The sequence below is a fragment of the Poecilia formosa genome, unplaced genomic scaffold, assembly GCF_000485575.1.
Source record: "Poecilia formosa unplaced genomic scaffold, Poecilia_formosa-5.1.2 Scaffold12, whole genome shotgun sequence".
Classification (NCBI taxonomy): domain Eukaryota; kingdom Metazoa; phylum Chordata; class Actinopteri; order Cyprinodontiformes; family Poeciliidae; genus Poecilia; species Poecilia formosa.
This window is the reverse complement of record NW_006799951.1, coordinates 1,834,802-1,855,668: the sequence shown is the minus strand read 5'-3', so window position 1 is coordinate 1,855,668 and position 20,867 is coordinate 1,834,802. Positions and strand designations below refer to the sequence as shown.

At 37.5% G+C, this 20,867-nt stretch overlaps 2 protein-coding genes and 1 long non-coding RNA gene across 5 annotated transcripts in view; 2 read left to right on the top strand and 1 right to left on the bottom strand.

The window, feature by feature from the left end:
* LOC103133541 (SH3 and PX domain-containing protein 2A) overlaps positions 1-20,867 on the bottom strand; it is a 60,548-nt gene that overhangs the window by 38,916 nt on the left and 765 nt on the right. For 2 of the 3 annotated variants that reach the window (XM_007545315.2, XM_007545316.2), the window contains exons 2-5: positions 11,838-11,918; positions 6,233-6,308; positions 5,058-5,134; positions 4,337-4,428 (exon numbers count right to left, since the gene is read on the bottom strand). In XM_007545315.2, the coding sequence (XP_007545377.1) occupies positions 4,337-4,428; positions 5,058-5,134; positions 6,233-6,308; positions 11,838-11,918 (326 nt within the window). Of the gene's footprint in view, positions 1-4,336; positions 4,429-5,057; positions 5,135-6,232; positions 6,309-11,279; positions 11,675-11,837; positions 11,922-20,867 lie in introns of those variants that run through there. The other variant, XM_016667955.1, reaches the window with a different exon arrangement.
* LOC107835542 (uncharacterized) lies at positions 922-11,291 on the top strand. Its single transcript, XR_001661321.1, has 3 exons — positions 922-1,673; positions 4,329-4,430; positions 11,199-11,291. It is a non-coding gene; the product is annotated as an uncharacterized LOC107835542 (long non-coding RNA).
* Positions 16,620-20,038, top strand: LOC103133540 (N-acetyllactosaminide beta-1,3-N-acetylglucosaminyltransferase 3-like). Its single transcript, XM_007545314.2, has 2 exons — positions 16,620-16,761; positions 18,305-20,038. Exons 1-2 carry the CDS (start codon positions 16,754-16,756, stop codon positions 19,503-19,505), a joined length of 1,209 nt encoding a protein of 402 aa, XP_007545376.1. The 5' UTR covers positions 16,620-16,753; the 3' UTR covers positions 19,506-20,038.

Here is a 20,867-nt window from a genome sequence, read left to right as displayed (position 1 = left end):
GCTGCATAAACATAAATGGGGGTAGATCATGAGGTGGGAACAGGTAAATATTTCAAACCACAAGACCATTTTCGGAAGTTTGGGATGACTGCTCTTCCTCATTTAGTGAACTGGGCAGCGGAGAGGAGAGTGATGAGAAGCTGAGGTTTGACACAGATGGAAACAGACACCTGGCTCTCTGGAGAGGCCAGCAGCAGGACCGGAGCCAAGGCCAGTCAAGGATATGAGCACATGGTTGGATAAAACTTGTCTAACATTTGCCAGCGTAGTGGCACGCTTATCATCTTCAGTTAACAAAGAAACTTTACTAATGCCAGATGATGATGCTACACTTCTGATATGGCTTAAAAAAAAAACTATTTGTAGAGTTTTTATATATATTTTATACAGAGATGGGTCATATAAAGACCCATCTCTAACACTGACAAATCGGCTGGTCAATAGCCTCTGACCAGGGACATGGTGATCAGAAATGTTGTACTTTTCCAGTCTTGTAAACACACTAACCTAAGGACTAACAGGCTGCAATAACACTCTTTTAAATGGAGTTTGCTGCTGACTCAAAGTTTGCCTTTCAGATTAAAACAGTTTGATCACTGTAAGGTTTTGAAAACGTTTTAGAGGATAATTTGCAAATCTGAACAAATAAATAAATAAGGGTTTTTTTTTTCAAACAAAAAATAAGTCAGTTTAAACTATTTTTCCCAAAGACTTCACTGTTTTCAGATCTGTGAGTACATTTGATACTTCTACAATAGATACACAAATTAAACACTTGTGTAAACAAAATATCAGGAACAAGATTCATAAAGAGAATGTAGAAAAAAGAAAACAGTGCAACTTCAAACTCAAATGTGCAATGTTTTGTTTCAAACAAAATTCAGAAACTTAATACAAAACAAAATATGCAAATATTGTTCAGATTTACAGAAAGCTTAAATGATGCGCTTTATATAATACTATTCATGCCACTCAATCACACTGTGGCAGCACCGCCATGCAGTTGTAATTTTTACATGGAGGAAGGAAATCAGAAATGCATTGTGTGTTTTTTGGGTGGAGGTAAAACTGAGGCTTTGGAGGAAAAAAGCTGAGGATGAAGTAAATGCCTGACCTGTTCTGCTTACGTCTGACCCTCAGCACAAGCTCCGAGGTGGAGTTATATATTCCTCCCAGGAGGAGACTGAGCACACAGCTCAGGCTCTGTGCATTTTCTTCCTAATTCTAACCGTTAGGACTAAGGAGAAAAGTTTCTTTGAACTCTTTAAGACTTTGTGCCCGTTTTTAGCGCAAACCAGCACAGCAGAGACTTGTTTCCACTGTGTATATGTCAGTATCTTTAAAAGTCCAAACCCTTCTTGCATATTGAGAAACCTTATGTTTGTACAAGCCTGCAGCTAACTCTTCATAGGTGGGCCTGCTAGAAAGGAATGTGTGAGATATTAGCCCTCCTCTCATATTTTTTTTTTTTTTACAGCAACTGTATGTGTCTGTCCACCTACATAACAATGATACAGAGACGCCCAGGCGTGACCTCAGATTTGCCTCTGCAGGAGTAACCTCTAATCTCTGTGGTCAACAGGTCGACATCATTGAACTGCAAATCACGGTGATAACGCAGAGCGACTATGTGCACAGAGAGAACGTGCGATGGACGGTTTTTGTGTGAGGAGGTAATGGCGCTGCTACAAAAACACACACACAATCCCAGTAAACTCAGGAGTAAGTTGCCAACAGTTGAAGCAAATCTTGGACATGGGCGGACACTGATGTCAGCGCGGAAACATCGCTGCCAAATTAAAACAGAACTGTTGCAAAACAAAATAAATGCTTAAACTGAGTTATTTGTACGTAATCTGAAAAAAACATATGGTTAATATCATAGTACAATAGTTCACTAAAAATGCATGCAGAGCTTAGTTGCATACTAAGATTGTTACAAGTTAAAATATAGACCAATTTGGCATTTTATCTTTTAACCTTTAAATACCAGATCCTAAATATTTGAAGGACCTGGTGGTCATTTCCCTGAACATTGACCTCAGCAATGGAGACAGCCTCCACTATTTGCTTCATACATTGGATCTAAAGCGTTTACACAGCCCGGTTAAAATGCCATGTTTCTGTGATGTAAAAGCCATGAGACCAATATAATCGTTTCACACCTTTTCACACTTTTAATGTGATATACAGGCTGTCAGGGAGAATCACTCAGTTTGACCCATTATTCAGTTATTTTTATTTATTCATCTTACAATTTCCCTGCAAACGCATTCAAATATTAAATAAATGCCACTATTAAACATGTTTAAATAATCTAGTATTATTATGCTAATTTAGCTGCATTTTCACCAACAACTTTTCATAAGACTTAAAGCAACAGAACTCCATCCACAATCACCTTTTATACTGTTATAGACTATTTATCAATAACAAAATAACATTTGGAAGCTGAGATCAGACTTCACTTTGAGCTGAGATCATTTTTAACTTTGCCAAAACACCAAAGCATGTTTTGGCAAAGTTAAAATGTATTTCCCTCCCCCCCGCCGCCCTTATTAGCAATGTTACCATAAATTTTATAAAATATGCAAGGTGTGCTTCTTACCACATTAAGTACCCTATATTTATTTCATTTAATGCCAAGATTGCTCTTGCTTTTCTTGCTTGTTCAGCAGCTCCCTCTGGTGTTAGATGGGTATAAAAACAACTTCTCTTGAATTATGTGTGTTTGTCCATTGAACATTAGGTGGCAGAATCCAACAAGAATAGCACACATGTACTGAAGCTGGTGGGTTTATTTGCCTATTAACTGTGAATCCAATACACTGATAGGATTAAAGTCAACCTGATTTTTACGACTTCTTCTGACAGTGTTAACCGTGGACGGTGCAACTGGAAAAACTAGCTGTTATCTGACATTTTCACTGATTTGTAAAGCATGCTTATAATCACTATGTTGAATTGCACCTTACAGGGGGCATGCCCGCAGAATCACAAACAGATTTTCATACGTCATTCTTATGAGTAGTCATTTTAAGTGGTAGCGCTCCAGCATGGGTAATATGGGTGAAATGACTTTTGCACCTCTCAGCTTAAGGTGGGCTGGACTGTCTCAGAGACTGCAGGAGGGTCCCACTTTGAAGTGGGATTAACATGCATGGCTAGTCGAGGTTAGAGGTCGTGGGCCTGGTTGTGGCTGAGAAGTCTTATTTTGAGTCAGTACAATCCCTAATATATGTCCTAAATTCATCTGAGGTTAAGTTTGAAAGACAAAAACATGTACAAAAGAACAGAAATCTTGCAGTCAGTCTGTACTGTAATTGCTCCCACTCTTTGACTTTGAACTGAGCATGACTAACAATCTGACTGAGGCCTTTATCTGCCCTCAGACCTGAGCTGGCTGAATCGTATGACTCCGCTGATCTCTCTTCATTTGTTCTGGCATCATATGTCACCCCCGTGACATCATTATTAATAAAGTGACTCTGGACCAGAATCAATCCATCATTTCATACAAAATGAAGCCGGAGGATCAAGATGGGGTCAACGCAAATAAAAAACATTCCCGGCTGCTGAACCAGACAAACACACTCATACATTATATTTACAGCCCGACAGACAATGCTTGGTCTCTTAAAGCGCTTTGCAAAAGCATTCACTTGTTCAAACTTCAATGAATTTTAGAACGTAAATCTGAAGTAGAACAAAAATGGTACAGGATTTAAATTGTTCTTAGAAAAAAAAAGTGTTATCCATCATTGTCCTCAACAAGAAGATAAACCTCTGCTAAAAGTTTGCTGCCTCTAAAAGGTTTCCTTGCAGTATTGCGCTGTGTTAAGCCCTGACCAGATTCATTGTCCCTGATGCAGAATAATGTCCCCACAGCATGACACTGCCACCAGCAGGTTTCACCTTTGAGATGATGTGTTTATGTTTAAGTACCGTGGTAACCTTACGCCACACATTATCGACCACACTTATAGGCCTGAGATTAAATTTCCCACAGCTGGACTCTACTAATAAGGTGACTTCTAAAGTTGTTGAATGTTCTGAATTTTATTTAGGCATCAATGTGTCAAAGTAAAAAGAGGCTGAATACATATCCACACTACGCTTCAAAGGAAATTGTAAAGCGTGCATCATTTTCCTGTCCAGCTCGCATGTCCTTTACTTTGTGTTGGTCTGTCACGTAAAATGCAATTGAAAATGCAGTCACAGTTTGCGTTTGTGATAAAAACACAAGGTGAAAAAGTTAAAGAAGAGTGAATACTTTTGAGATGGAGGTTATGGTAAAAAAAAAAAAAAAGCTGTTATTTTATTTCCAGTGACTCACTCTGTGGGAGGGTTGAGGTCCTCTGGTCGGGTTTCAAAGAACTTAAGGACCTCCTCGCTTTCCGAAATGGAAGAAGGAAGTTTCATCAAAGCCTGTGGGCAAACATAGCATCCATGTGTCTTTAATTTAATTGGAAGCATTCATGACTTGTGACATTTCTGGTGAAGCTGCTCAACCGAAACTGAAGTAAGCTAGTATCTGCTAACTGAGGTAGATGAAAAGACCAGAGATGAAAAGAAGACAGCTTTGGCTCAAGACAAGGAGGCAAAGACCAAATGACGCAAACATCTCAGTTTGACCGAGATTCAGTCAAAGCTTGTTAGCTAACTTGATAATTTTACAATAGCTTCACCAAGTTGTTAAAGCTGCCACTTTTGGCAACACACCTGCCCTGCATTCTTTTTGATGAACAGCTAAAAGAGGAACAGGTCTGAGCTGATTATTGTACTTTCCTCCACAACTGCTGATTCATTCCTCCTAACCCCGTGCATGCCCCAGTTTTCCATGTTTCTTTCATAGGAGTCCTACTAACACTGCTGACAGGATATGACCACTGCAGATAGAGAAGCTGCTTTCCTGTTGAGGCTGGTGACGTGGGAGATAAAAACAAAAAAGAGAAGCTGAGGCCGGCACTGAAGATACGTTGGCAAGCGTTTGCGTGTTTCCCAAACTCTATTTGGTGTGTGCCGTAAACAAATAAAATGTTTTATGTGATTCTTACTTTGCAGTAGTTATCCAGATGCTTCAGCCTTTTGACAGCTACATCTCTAATGTGACTGCGACGGAACAAGACTTTACCTGAACAAAAACAGAGCAAAAGTTGTGAGATTTGAAAACAAAAAAAACGAGGTATACATTTTATCAGTGGAAACAGAGCCCCCCTCATTGCTATGCTCTAACACTCATCCGGGGGCTGATGACCTCCAGCAGAATCTAAAAGATAAATTTGACCAAACAGTTCCTTTGCAAGAAACACAGCTCAGGCCATGTTGTTCCTCCAGTGTGATCAAAACAACACGGACCAAGCCTGAGCGGCGAGACTTATCTAACAAAGGATCTCTTCACGACTCTCCTCCGCTCTGGCCCACAACAACTTTATCAGATTAGACAAATCCTTCTCTGCTAACCTCCTACCAACATGGCCAGCCACAAATTGATTTGGCCTGGCTACAGCATGGTAGTTGATAAAACAATGCAGTGTGGTGGGCACAGCTGTGGACAGCGCAGGAGGGCCAACAAACAGCCGTTCTGAATGGAAATAGTCAGAATTTGATAAATGACATAGATTTGTTTAACTGATAGTGACAGTTTTCAAGAATGCTTTGTGTTGGCGTTGATGATTTTGGTTTACAGTATATAAAAACAAATGATCCAGATGATCTGAAAATCACAACGTTGTATTAGAAGAATTAAAAAAAAAAAGCTTTATTGTTTATTATTAATAACTCCCATGCCCTATTTATAACCTATAAGCCACTGTGCCCGCTTATGACGCAAACAAAACGGCACTAAGACCAGCACGCACCCTTCAGCTTTGATGAAGGACGCCCGGACTGCTGTCAAAGATCTCAGAAAACGTCTTACTCTCTTTTCAAAAAGTATGTTTTTAAAATATAAAATAATAGAGCTAAAAAAACATCAAATTACAACTGAATTTATCACTAGTCACCTTTAGTAAACTGTCTAGACTACGGTTTCCTTAAAAGTTTGCACGCTACACTTGACTCCATGTGCATGAAATCACTGAATCAATGGTACTGACTTGATGAGCTTGTTCCTCCGGTGAGGTGAGCAAAAATTCCCATTAATTCAACAGGGTGTGTGTATATGGTGGTTGAGGATGTCATGGTATATTTCCACTCGAACCTTAGACAGTTTGAGTGAAACATTTATTACCTGGTAAGAAAGGAATGATTCTCTTCTTGGGATCCTTCTGCCCTGCTTCTATCGGGAATTTGTCAAGGATCCGCATCTGCAAGAGTACAGTCACGTCAGTGGTTACAAAAATGTTCCACACTCTCATAAAAACAGCCGAACTGCCTTTGATGCTAAAAAAAAAAAGAAAATGTAAACACCACGCCTCTTTGTTGTCTCTGTGTGTGAATTAAAATGTATTACATCTGCTTGCTACTGAATTAACTATCTTCACTTCACTTTTACATGGTAAGGCTAATTCGCCCATGTTGACTAGGGAAAAAGTACTAAAGATAGAAAACTGGGCTTTTACACAACAGACAGACATAAAGTGTAAACAGCTTACACATAAGAAGCAAGCAACAACAAAAAAAATTAATAAAATTGTAATTGACAAACAGTATCAGCAAAACACACTGGTGCAGTTGTTTCTGTTCTCAGACGGGATTGAATGCTAATACCAGATTAGGGACAAAGTTGGAAGCTTGTGCATATCCTTAGGTCATGTATAAACACATGCAGTGCTGTGAAAAGCAACTGTCTCTTAAATTTTGTTTTTCTGTGTTTACTTCTGTCAAACTTTTCAGATTATCTAACAAATTTGGATGTCAGACAAACACACTGCAAAATTCAGCTTTCAGATGATGGCGTCTCAGTAGTGACTTTACAGGAGTTTTCAAAGGCAAAAACCAACCTTATGACATGTTGGTGATACCCGGGACTTTGGGGAAAATATTCGATGGGCCTTTTTTGGGACGTGCGTCCTGAGATAAGACTAACGCACAATTTCCAAAACAGGCCATCATAACCAACAGTTAAATAAGATGGTGTTACGGTGTAGGTCTGCTTTTGCTGCTTCAGGGCCTTGATTGCCGTAATTCATGGACCCATGAATTCTGATTTCTGCCAGGAAATCCAAAAGGAGAATGTCCAGGCATCTGTTTGTGACCTTGGACTGTAGACTTGGATTATATGACAGGAAAATTATTCAAAGTGAAATCCAGGAGAAGTATGCAAGGAGGAAAATCCTTTATCATTTTTTTTTCACAACACTGTACTGCCATACTCCATGCTCCATGCCATGTGTATATGCTGCAAGCTCTGTGGGGTGGATGCGCATGTTCTGCTAAGTGCAGGAAACAGCAGAGAAGTGTTTCTAGTTTTCTGGCAACAAACTTTAATAATTTCATAAATACACATGAGAGACCATCTGTAGTAACAGCAGACCTGAAATCCAGATGTAGTCCTGGCTAAGACGTCTTTGCCTTGCCCTGTTCCAGATGTGCTCCCTCTAACAGCACAGAGTGTGGGTGTCATACTGAATCACACTGAGCTCCAAGGAGGAGGAGACCTTAAGACTAGTTTCACTATAAACTGATTCGAAAAAGAACCAGGTGGACAAACAGAATCCAGTTGGCCGGTAAAGTTGGACCCAGCCTGTCTGGGTCTGTAGGAGTTGTTTGTAAGACTTTTCCTCAAAGGGGTGGTTTGGTTTCCCATGTTGCGGTTCTTTGTTTCCCTGGTCAACTCCACTGCCTTTGCTAAATGTCAAAATTACTTGCAGGGCACAGCATTTCCTCCTCTGAACCATGCAGCTAGGAGGCTTTGGGTTGTGTAAAAAATGACAGTCATCACTTTGTTTAGGGTAAAGCAGAGGGCAGGGCATAAAGAAAAGCATTGGTTAACCACACATGCGGACAAGCTACCAAGACTGAATCCTTTTGCTCTAAGAACTAAGAAGGGCAAAAGCTGATAAATGCATTAAAAAAACCACCCTGTCTTTCTGCATGATACAGAAAGAAAGGGTTCAAACTTCATGTTATAACAGTATATTGGCAACTTCATTGTTTTTTTTTTTTTCTGAACAGGAAAGTTGCACACTCAGCTTCACACTGGAATGTAGCTGAACACCCGCGCAAGTCAGGAAAGTTCACATGGTGTGTTTCTGTTCAGAAATGAGGATGAAATCATCCTCCAGGACCTGCCTCGACAGGCTCCTGAGCCCACAGATTTTTATGATTTAACGTCAGCAACTTAGAATGACAACATTGCCTACATTTTATTTTTTATTCATTTTGGGAATACACGACCACAGGCAGTGGCTCTCAAAAGTCTTCAGTTTTCCTGTTAAAATGCCATCTTATTTCCTGAAGGCAGTCAAAATTGAGATATGGAGCAACATTTTCCAAGAGTAATTCTTAAAGATTTGCTTGTTTTTTGTTTGTTTTTTTTATTTATTGAAATCTTCAGGTTATATGTCACAATTAAGGACTCATTTTTTTCCATGACAAAAAAATCTGGCATTTCAAAAGAGGTTGGTACACTTTTATGGTCCACTGTGTGTCATAAAATATGTGTGTATTAACTGGCAATGTCTCCCCAATGAAAATGTTTATGCTTAACAGGTGCAATTATCTTATGATGCCTCTTAGGCTGCTCCCTTAAAGACAGGGTGAGTTCTCCTGAAAGTGGCAGCACATAATTACTACACAAAATTCCAGAAACAGGAGAAAGCAAAGCAGTTTGTCTGAAATAATAATTGTTGACATGTTAAGCTGTTTTACTAAGCTGTGAGAACGAGAGCAGCTGAAACAAAGAGAGACTGAGAACTTCAGCAGACAAAGAAGTGCTCTGAGAGGAAACTGGGACAGGGGGAGTAAGGAGGAATGCTACAGTGGGAAAACGATCCGATTCCATCTCTGGGTTGTTATTTGACACCTACTTGATAGTTGTTTTCTTCAGAAAGGACAGTTGTAAAAGAGTTTTTGTTTTATTTTTTTTATTTTTTTATTTTTTCAAAAACTCTCAGATTTGCTTGAGAGAATAAAAGTTTTAATGGAAGAAAAACTCTACCGTGTCGCACAAATCATTCTACTCATATGTTAAGCAGCTTTACCTCTGCTGGAGTCAAGTCAATTCAAATATCCTTTACTTATCCCAAAGGGAAATTAAATGTTATGTGGAAATATCTTCAAAGTGTCACTGTGAATGGTGTTCAGTGGGCGGAAAGGATCTTCAGCAGCAGTCAGGCTTGCTAAAGACTTTTGCTGTGTGACACAGTTTCATAATTGTCATGATAAGCCAACCGCTCAATATCCAGTAACATGGACAAGACTGTCAGCTGTTGGCAAGCACTGCTAATCTACATTACTTGCTTTTGCTGCCCCAATTTAAACCTCTGTCTGGTCGTACGGTTAGAAGACGGACAGAATGATGTTGGAATCGGGGTTGTGATCCTCGCCCGTTATGATTGATGAAGAGACTATTTGAACTTCAACCTTGTATCTCCCTGCTCTTTGGTCCTGCTTCACATTCACGAAGTCTCCTTTCCAACTCTCCTGGGATTTGGAGTCATAGTTTGGTACTATCTGAGCTTATGCTAATCAGGTGCTCCCAATTGTAAATAAATAAATAAATAAATAAATAAATAAATAAATAAATAAATAAATAAATAAATAAATAAATAAATGCGCAACGCTTCAGTCAAAACAACGATGAACAAAAGTCTACAAAAAGAATAAATCAGACCCGATGTAACAGAGAAACTGCCACATGCTGCCACCATGAGCGGGATTCAAGACAACATCATGTGAACTTGCAACAGCAAACAGCAAGTTCACATGATGTACCAGTGCATTTCATCTTAATACAGATGACAATTTTTGGGCCCAGAAACGCAAACATTGTTTTACTTGCGGGCCTAACTTTGACCAGTCACATAAAGTCAAATATTAAATCAACAATTCCAGACTTAAACATTTCCTTTCAAAAAAAGAAAAAAAAAAGGTCAACGCATTGTTTTTTTTATTTTTTGTAATGGTTTCTTGACTAGTCTTCGTCAAAAAGAAAACATTTAAATGAAATAGATACATCAGGCAGCTGTGGTTAATCCACAATGTTACTGTCAGAAACCTCCCTTGTTAAAACCATAAAAGTCTTTACGTCAGACTATATAATGTTTTAAAATTATCCCACTGGTTAATAGGCACAGGAAGACCTACATGAATGCCAGAGTCACTCTTGAAGTTTAAACTGTGTAGACCCCATAAGCTTATCACACACAAGTCTTCTCAGTTTTTCTAGGACCAGAACTGAAGATGAAGAGTTAATATTCACTATCTATGCTCCTCAGCTCTGGAACCAACTCCCTGAAAACCTGAGATGTGTCGAAATTGCTGGTTGCTTTATTGCCAACAATACTGTTGCAGTCTTCCCTTTAAATGCAATAGCTTTGACAGCAAGAGTAGAATTTATTTCTTAATAATTTGTAGACATATATTTGATTTAATTAAACATTTTATCACTTATTCCTGTTCTTTCTTTTTATGTGAAACCATAATTTTTGCTGTAATCATTTTGAAGTACATATGTCCTGTTTTCCTTAAGAACACTTTCTTGTGTTTGAAAGATGAAACACAAACATACTTCCATTGCCTTTATGTAAATAACATTTAAAAAAAAAAAAAAAAAAAAACCTAAGTTGTTAGTAGGATGCAGGTCAGACAAATCACAATGCAGACAGAAAAAAGCTGATCCTGTTCCAATTTCTTCCAAAAATAATGACGACTAAGGGCTTTTCGAAAAGGTCTCTGTCCAAAAGGAAACCAGGCCAGCATGCACACTCCCCATGTGGAAAGCCGTTAAGCTTGACGAACTGACCAGTGCAGTCCCGCTTACGTCAAACTCGCAGGTCATAAAACATTTCCTTTGCGCATGCAAAAGATTTTTTGATACATTTTGAACAACACTGCAAAAAAGGTTTAATGAGCAACTAGATGTCTTGTCAGATGGAAATATCCTGTTCTTCCAATTGATTCTAGTTTACTAGCAGCTGGATGTCTTGTTTGCATTTTCTCTGCAGAAAATGTTTGTTTTTTTGACTATCTCAGTCATTTTGTAATCACAGCCACTTATTTGTTGCTCCTCAGCAAATGATTTACAGTGCCAGACGAACACACACCTACACCAGGAAACCACAGACTTGACTAATGATTACGCAGACAGGAGGGATCCTCTGTTGTAGTCTCACCAAGCAGCTGAATTTTCCAGACTATTGCTAAGGGACCGGAGAACAAAAGGTTTCCTGCAAGCAACCCGTCGGAGTCACGGCGCTCTGGCATTCAGTCTGGAAGAAGGGGTTATCAGCCAGAGACATGCAGGAACGATGTGTTTTTCTAGATTTAAACCTTTCCTACATTTAAACTTCAATGTAGGCCTCATTGAAGTTTAAATCCATCATCTTTCTAACAAACAAGCTGTATCATGCGTTAAGCATTTCAGATATATCCTCTGGAGGACTTTTGCTTGACTTTTTGTGGAGACTTTGCCGCGTTATGCATTCTGACAGAGGTCGTGTTTTTTCCTGCATATGCTGTCTGAATTTCCCGTCTTTCCTTGGTTCTAAGCAGTCATCCTAAAATAAGTCTGTCACAAAAGCAAAGCATCTACATCAGTTAAGCAGAAAGCAGGGGCCTTAAGGACACCAGATGAGGCAACCCTGACAGAAAATATCAAACTTTGAGAAGTATTCTATGCAAATGAGAAATAAAGCTGTGAAAGACTTTTTTTTTTTGCAAGCGTGACTTACCTGCAGGTCAAAAAACTTGCTATATCTTCGGTAGATGACATGGGAACTGGAGTCAGAGTAAGTCACTTTGATAAGATAGACCTACAGAAGACAGAGTAGACAAAAAAGCTTGGTTAGGAACACAAGGCACCACGTTATCCCTCCTGACTTAACTTCAAAGGTTCTCAGAGAAACAAATTAAATCTCTCTTTTTTAATCACACTTCAAACAGCTACAAGGGAATCAACAAGTAAACAACAGATTTCAAGTATTAACTCAGTGTAGTTGAGAATGGGTGATTTAGAACTTTTTACAATATAGCTTAATAGTTGGCTTCATAACGGCCACTGTTAAAGATCATTCCCATTGTATCAACAGCTTCTAAAAACAGTGACTGTGACCACAAATAAGTGATTAAGAAAATCAACTACAGCTTATGCTGTAGCTTATGCTAAAAGAACCTGATGTGTGATAACAGAAAGTAAAGTTGGAGTTAGTGGCTACTTAACTGATTAAAGTCTTAGTAAAAGAGTGTAAAACAGTGAAGAAATATTACTATAGTCATCTCAAACATGGATGCTGCTGTGGAAGTGGGGAATGTGGAGATAATGTTAGAAACTAATGCATTAAACAAATAAAAAAAATACTAAATCCGAGTTAAGATCATGACATCTTAAAATTACGCCACATGTAAAAACTCTTCCGGGTCTATCCACCACTTGATACGTATCACTTGTCAGACAAGTTGGCAAACAGGTACCAAGCAGCAGGAAGATGTGCGCCACTGAGCACACCTCAGTGGCATGATAAGAGTAAATGATAGATTTGTGGTCCTTCTTGTTTGTGCTGCATGTCAGGGATCTTGGCAAATTTCCCTTGAGCAATAGTGTTGAGAGGTTCAGTGTTTCAAAGTATCTGAAACATTTAAATATGGTGAACTGGCCAGGCTTCAGTAGTAATGGATGAGTAGTTTAGGGGAGTTGTGATGAAATATTAAGATACTATTATGAAACTAAAAAAGGCAAATTGTGAATTCTTTTACTTCATAGTATATTATGTGAATGTCCAAATATAAAATACTCAGTGTAATAGTGATATGCTTTATGCATTAAAAAAGTTTTTTTTTTAAAAATAATACTTTTTAAATCTCTTTATGTATATTGGTTATTAATACAGATTATTAACCCTCTGATACATAAGTGGGTCCCTTTTGACCCGGTGAGGTCATCTTTTTGCAGTATCTTTGTAATGAAAGGTTTTCATCACTTCATATTCTAGGTATTCCTCAACAAACATGTTACTGATATCATGCAATTCAATTTTTTTATTTACCTTTTACACATTTTAAGAAATAGCATGTTTTATGTTACTACCCCATTCTTCTGTGAGTGGGTTAAAAATGACCCGCATTCATTTCCTATGGAATTTAATGGGAATCTTTGTTTCTTAACAACTGTGATTGTCAGGAAAACATATTTTGGATGGACATACACACTCACATGTGTGATACACACAGCACAATAGAATACAGACAGTAATGTTAGCTAGCTTGATTAGCTGGCTAGTTTCAAGAAATGTGCTCTTTCTACCCCCCCGCCTTCCCACTGCCCACACACACATAATGGACGCTGACATTGTTCCAACATGTCAAGCAGAAATTTTATAGTTTTGTTGTAAAATTGCTGCTTTTGTCGTTTTGTTTTAAAAATGTTTTACAATTTCTTCTAAAAATGCTTAAACAAATGAAAAACGAAAATATTTCAAACATGAAATAATTCTTGTGTGAAATAAAACACAGCAGAAAGTATCATACTAAACATTATTTTGAATCAAAATGACAAAAGTAGCATAAAAACACATTGATTTAAACACGGGTCCAAAAAGACCCATTCATGGAAGACTGTATAGTCAATATGAAATTTTTGTGCTAATCTTCATAACTGTCAATAAAGGAACCTAGAGGAAATGCCTCCTTTTAAAACCTGACCAATTTTAGAAGGATTGTGCCTGTTTATAAATGTCCTGAATATAAAAACATTGCCAGATGTCTGTGATGCAATGAAGTTTGATTTGGGGAGACACTTTTTGCCAACTGAACCAAATCATCAAACCACATTACAAAGATATTTCTGCTTTGAAAGATCATGTAAGTCAAATATTCTAATATCACTATTCATCAAGTTTAATCTCCTTCTCCAAGATTTGCTTGAGCTCCTTAAAGTCATGAAACTGTGACAGACATTAAGTTGTTTATTAGGTTCATGTGTTTTCATGGAATCTCTGGTAACGGAGAACTGAATGTCTAGTTGGCGTAGTCGTTGTTTCTTAAATTACACTACAAAGGGTGCCAGGAAGAAACACCAGAAAAACGAGAAATGCAGTCAGTAAACAGAATATATCAAATTACAAAAAGCCTTAGCTTTTGTTTCATCCACATATCCTCATACCTTTCAGGAACTTGATGACATCTGTCTGTTTGCCAAGTCTCCATAGACTTGGTAACTTTGTTCTTTTAAAAGCCAGTCTCATTTAGCAGAACATTTATTCCAATAGTTCAATTCAAAAGCAGAAAATTGTTTTTCTAGGAACAATTCTCCTAGGAACATTGGAAAATTGTTTCCTAGAAAAAAAGAATTCCTGGACATTTTTTTTCTATAAAGATTTTAGGAGTTTTTAGCAGCAAACCATAATTGTCAACTGTAATAAAAATTAGCATGTTTTACTTTTTCAATGACATTCCTGAAATGAGTACATTTTTCAATGATGTTTCAACTTGATAAGATGTCCAGTATTACATGATTAACTTAGCAAAATATCAAAGTTGGGTTGTATATTAACTGGATAAATCACTAGACCAACAGAGGGGCTTAATGTTAAATACAAAAAGCATAACATGACAATAAAAAACATTTTTTTCAACCTTTGTCTCACGGCTTTATCTCCCCTAGCAATGCACATGGGATCAATGAAATATTCTACTTACAATCATAGTGTTTCAGAAGTTAGCTCTTTTACATGTGGTCTCAAGCTGCTGTGCATCAAGTTGGAAATGCGGTTTTTGTTCTGTAAACATTTTATCACGCAAGGACTGAGACCAAAGCAAGTTTTCTATTAGAACTCTATTGAGAGACAAGCAGCCAGGCCGAATAGTGGGAGGATGACTGAAACTACATCAAGACAAAACTTTAAAATCTCAAATGTGCTTAGTTTGATTAATTTGGATCAAAACAAAAGTTATCTGCAAAGTGTGGCTGAAACAGGGAAGAGTTGTTTCTTTCTGCTGAACTAAACCTAAACGTTTGTAAATAAGATTTCTACGTACATCGCCACTGCCATTTTGCATCTCCTGTGCCACATGTTCCTGGAAGGAAGTGACAATTTACCAGTGGGGACAAAAACAAAGAGCTCCTTCTTTCCTCTGTCAAACCGGACATGCGTTTCCAATTGCTTAGCTCATATATGATGAGATGTTTTTGTCTTTGTCCTCCTCCTTCCTCAAGGGGATTTCCCAGTCAAACCTTCCATCCGGCTTTATCCCCCCTGAGAGCAAGTCTCTGCCCTATGTTTAGCAGCCTTGGGGAGGAATTCTCAGCTGGAGATGGATGATGGGATTGATTTAAACTCTCAGGCTAATCACTTCAATTGAACCTGACGGACACATTGATTTATCAAATCCCAACGGATAAGTTCTCGGTTGAACTTCTTTAAGCAGTAACATAACAACAGTGGACTGTAACTGTTTAGCTTTAACAGACAGAAATACAAGCTATTTCAGTATCATTTTTGCCAGAACACTAAAAGTGTTTCCATACCTTTGTAAACACTCAACATATTTAGTTAGAAAACGACACTGATTACAGGAAAAAACTAAATTTAAAACCTGACCTCAATGTCAGACCCTGCAGGTGGTAGTACCACTTGGTAGTGGCTTTCTGTAGTTTCAGCTTCTTGATTGAGCCCCAAGAAGCTAAGTCTTGACCACCAGGTGCACCACACACACACACACACCATTTTGTAGAGTCTAAAACCAACTTAAATTTTTGAATCAGCCTTTGTCTAATCTCTTCCCTGAAGCCAATTTACCATGGGAGACCCCATCCAGAGGTTGAAGCCCCCAGGCAACATCACCACCAGGAGAACAGAACGACTGAAACCCCCTGTGGTTTTTCATACAAAATCATCTCTGAGCTTTAAAAATGGTCCATCCATCCTTTGTCTTCTTTTTTGTTATTTACTAAACTGATGGATTAAAAAAACTACAACACAAAAATAATTTCTAATTCAAGATCTTACATGGAAAAAGTTACATTATATTTCACTCTCCTGTTAGTGGGTTCAAACGTGATCTGTGGAATCTTTTGTAACCTATGATCATCATGGGATTACTGAGTTAGACATCGTCATTGAATTCTTGAGCTATGACATTAACTGTAAACTATTTGATTTGTAAAGCCAAATGAGAATGAAGGTATTGTAGTGGACAGAAACAACTACAGTGCAGATACGTCTATTATAAGAGGATAAAACAGAAAGTAATTAGGTACTTATTCAGCGTACTACCATTGTAGTACCAGTTTTCAACCTTGGTTGAGGCAGAACTTTATGGGCGTCCTAGCATGAATGGCCTTACTCATCATAGAAACTTGAATGCTAAGATGATAACTTAAGATAGTGAAATGACGGGATGAGTCATTTTTTTTTACACTTCCCATCATTTGACCCACTATCCTTCCAGCTCTACCAGTTTAATGATATGTTTGCACAAGATAAGCTTGAGTACCAAGAGGCTGTCTTGTCAAACTATTCTGAGGATTTGTCAGTGCCACAAGCAGGTTGGGTGAGAATCTTCAAAACTGTGGCTGAAACACGGAATAGTTATTCCTTTCTGCTTTATGGGATAAAGTCGTCATTTCATCAGGCACTCACCATCTACCAACATGGTCAGGTAATTATAGCGAAATCAGTTTCCACATTTATGGGCTGTGCTTAGTTTTTGTGTTATTTTGAATGTTTTGTAAAGTACATCTTTGTTCATAACTGGATGTGCGTCCTCTTTGAGGTTAGATTGCCTTTCACAATAATCAAATATGAGGCAAGTCCCATATTTCTAGTCATGTTTTCTCTTCTCTTTATATAGGTTTTCATTTTTCTAAAAAAAAAAAAAACAGTTATTGATTTAATCTTTAGATGGAAATAAAAAGGCAAAAAACCTTTTTCAAATGTTGACTTGGTATTCATTATGAAATAAGTTATTTGATCCTAAATGTCATCATGATATTAAGACTTTCTGACAAACCTAAAAACGTAAGATATGACTATAAAACTGTATACAAGATCTGTATCTTAATAGTTTTTTTCACCTGCAAAAGCAGAACAGTCGGTTTTCACCTACTCTCTTCTTGAGTGCACAATCTGTGAACCTTACTTTAAGCCTTTTGTTGTTTGTTAGCCTAAATCCTAACAAAATCCAAAATTATTCTGTTTTCTTAGCATTAATACCACAAAAAAGTAATCCAGTGACATTATAGAGATCTTCCTATTCACTTAGCAATGCAGCCTGTCTTAAAACTTAATTTTTGCTTTTAATCATATCATAGTCTCTTTGCTTTCATTTGAACTGACTCATTGCTGAGTCGTATTGTCCTTTCTCATTAGACTGTGAAATGAACAAATCATTACAACTATGATACATTAATCTTCCCTTAAGATTTGGGCTGGGTTTTTTATACATTTGTTTAGAGGTGTGTGTGTTGAGTTTCGTTTCAATTCCTTTTTATTTTTGTGCATTTAAAGTCTGAAACCTCACATTTTCATATGATGTAAATCTATATTTTAACTTCTAAATCTGGACAAAGGTTTAAAAAAAAATTTTTAAATGTCAAAATATATCTCCCTTTATGCCGGCACTTAGCAAACAGAAAGAATTTTTCTCATCCTGCCAGCCGTAACACAGGAATGTTTACTTTGAAATGATGCCAGATCATTTACGAAGAAAAAGATCTCATGTCCCTTTTTATAAGGTTTATGTGAATTTTGACTTATAGCTTACTTTATACCATTTTACCCTTTTCACCTCAGTAAAATTGTAGTCTCCCATAGGTCCTTAGAGTTAAGTGAGTCTTTTTTATCACTTCCCTGTCATTTTGTTTATTTTTCTCCTCTCTTATGAAAATGTGACAGACTGTCATGAGTCTTGGAAGAGACGTGCAGTTAGTAGCCAAACTTTTCTTCAAATCTAGTCAATAAGCTAAAAGTCACCCAAACCTTTTTTACAAGCATATTAATGTAAATTCCCATTGCACTGATCACTTACTGGTTTAAAGTGACAGCGTTAGGTCGACTGTGTAATAAGCATCTATTAGGGGAGAATCTGTTCCTAAATCCTACTATAAAACAAGGCAGAAGAAACAATGCAATGGAAGTACTTACACAAGATATAGACAAGTTGTCATTCTAAGCTGTATTTCTTTATGTTTCTTTGACTTCAGAATTTTGAGACTGATTGACGCCTGTGCCACAACTTTATTACTGTTGGGGACCATTCTAGTACTTCTTTTTTTCAATGAGCCACAAAACATCTCAACGCCTCAATCACGACCAGAATCAGCACACGACCAGCACAACCACGACCGGAGACCTGCATATTTAAAAGAAGAAGATCACAACGCCTCACACAAAACTTTCCCATCGTCAAATTGGCAATTGGAAAGGTGGAGGGTGTCACAAAACCTAACACTAAGATGTGAACGAAACGCAATGTTTGAAAACGTCTCTGGCTTTGATTCCTTTTCCCCTATGATTCAAGACTTTCTTTACTATCGTCACTGTCGTAGTTTCCCCATAATTCTGGACTTTCCTGACAAATGTGGAGGAGATGATGAGCCTGAGGATGTCTTTCTTTTGCTCGCTATTAAAAGTTCCCCAAAGAACTATGAGCGAAGAGAGGTCCTGCGCAAGACCTGGGCTGCAGAGAGGTCATATAAGGGAAAGGTGATTCGAAGAATCTTTATTGTGGGAACTGACGGTTCAGGTTTCGAGAAGGAGAAATTGAACAAACTTGTCATGTGGGAGCACCAACAATACAATGACATCCTCCAATGGGATTTTAAGGATTCCTTTTTCAACCTCACTTTGAAGCAGATACTCTTCCTTGAGTGGATGGACAGACGTTGTCCACAGGCTCGATTTCTACTGAATGGTGATGATGATGTTTTTGCCCACACTGACAACATGGTTGAATATCTTCAAAGTCTTAAAGACAATAATGGAAGTAAGCACCTTTTTACTGGCCATCTGTTGAAAGGAGCGAGTCCTATAAGAAACCCAAATAATAAGTACTTTGTTCCGCCACAGGTGTACAAAAAAAATGTTTACCCACCCTACTGTGGAGGTGGGGGATACCTTCTGTCAGGCTATACAGCTTTGGCCATTTACAAAATATCTGCGATGGTCCAAATTCTTCCTATTGATGATGTTTACATGGGAATGTGTTTGGCTGCAATGAAACTTAAACCTGACTCTCACATGGGTGTGAAAACACTACATTGGCACATTCCCTCCAGACAAGTTGATAAATATGATCCTTGTTACCTCAAGGATTTACTTTTGCTTCACAAATTCTTGCCCAGTGATCTATATTTCTTGTGGCAAGAAGTACGCAACCCAAACCTCTCATGTAGTGATACATGAAAAACAGTTGAGCTGAAATAAACTCAAATGAACTGTCTGAACAAGACCTAGGTCAAAAAAAAAAAAGAGATTTAAGTAACTGGTTAGTTAGGAAGGTAGTAACACATTATACCCTGTTATTTTTTTTTACAATAGTGAGAACGCTAGGTACTTGCAGTAGTTATTTAGTAAGTAAGCTAGTTATCAATACTAATAAACTTATTTTTGCAGCTATACCATATCACTTGTTGGGCAGGGATTTCAATGCTTTTATTCTAGATTTGATTAGCTAATTACAGAAAAAACACACAGTAAAAAATAACAGCATTCAAACAGTGAAATCTAAACATATGCTATGTGAACTAGTGTTTAAACGAGCACCAGATTTCTGAGTACAAGTGAACACAACATAATAATCTGTGAGCTATGTTGTAGGGTTTTTTTTTTAGTATCTAACTTGTTACATATTGATAATGTTTCCTGTTAATTCTCATGGAACCTGTTTTTATATGTGTTGCATGTGTTGAGATAATAAATGTTTCTTGTAAATTTAATTTGGCATTTAAGTATTTTTTTGTAATCAAATGAAAGATATTAAATGTTCTTTACTACCATAACTCCTACCAAATGCTTTCTGAAGTCACTTAAGTTAATGAATAAAGTGCACCTGTGTATGATTTAATATTAGTTTAAATGCAGCTGTCAGGTCTCAAGAGTTACTCATTGAATTAAAAACATCATAATGATCAAGAAATACGCCACATAAAGCCAAGGATAACTTTGTTAACAGGTTTAAAGCACGATTAGGTTATAAAACAATATTCCAAGCTTCAAATAGAACAAAAATTTCAACTGCCTTTGAAAGTTGCATAGCATTTCATGCTTTACAAAAAAGATGTGCCAATGTGGCAACCAAGCAGCCCAGGTTTGTGTTGCATTTGCCTTGCGATTGCACAATGTACCTACAGCATCTGTGTCAGAATGAGGTTGGATCACATTTACACCATAAATAAATTACCCTAAAGAATATTTGGCAAGTGTACAAAGACCATGTCCTCCAAATGGTCTTTGTATTGTTGATTTGGTTCACACCCAAAGTCAGATTACTGTGTTCATATCACATTCATTACTGCATTCATAGACAAATGAATCACAATAAGGAATTTATTCTTCCTTTTGTTTGTCATAAGTCATTTTAGGTAAAGTAAAGTAGGGTAATTTTATTTATATAGCAAATTTTCAGTAACAAGGCAATTCAAAGTGCTTTTTATAAAATAATCCAGTACCCATGATAGTTTGCAAAGGTTTAACATTAATTGCATATATTGACATACTGGTAATTTATTAGCATCAAGATATGATTGAAGGAAACCATTAACTTTA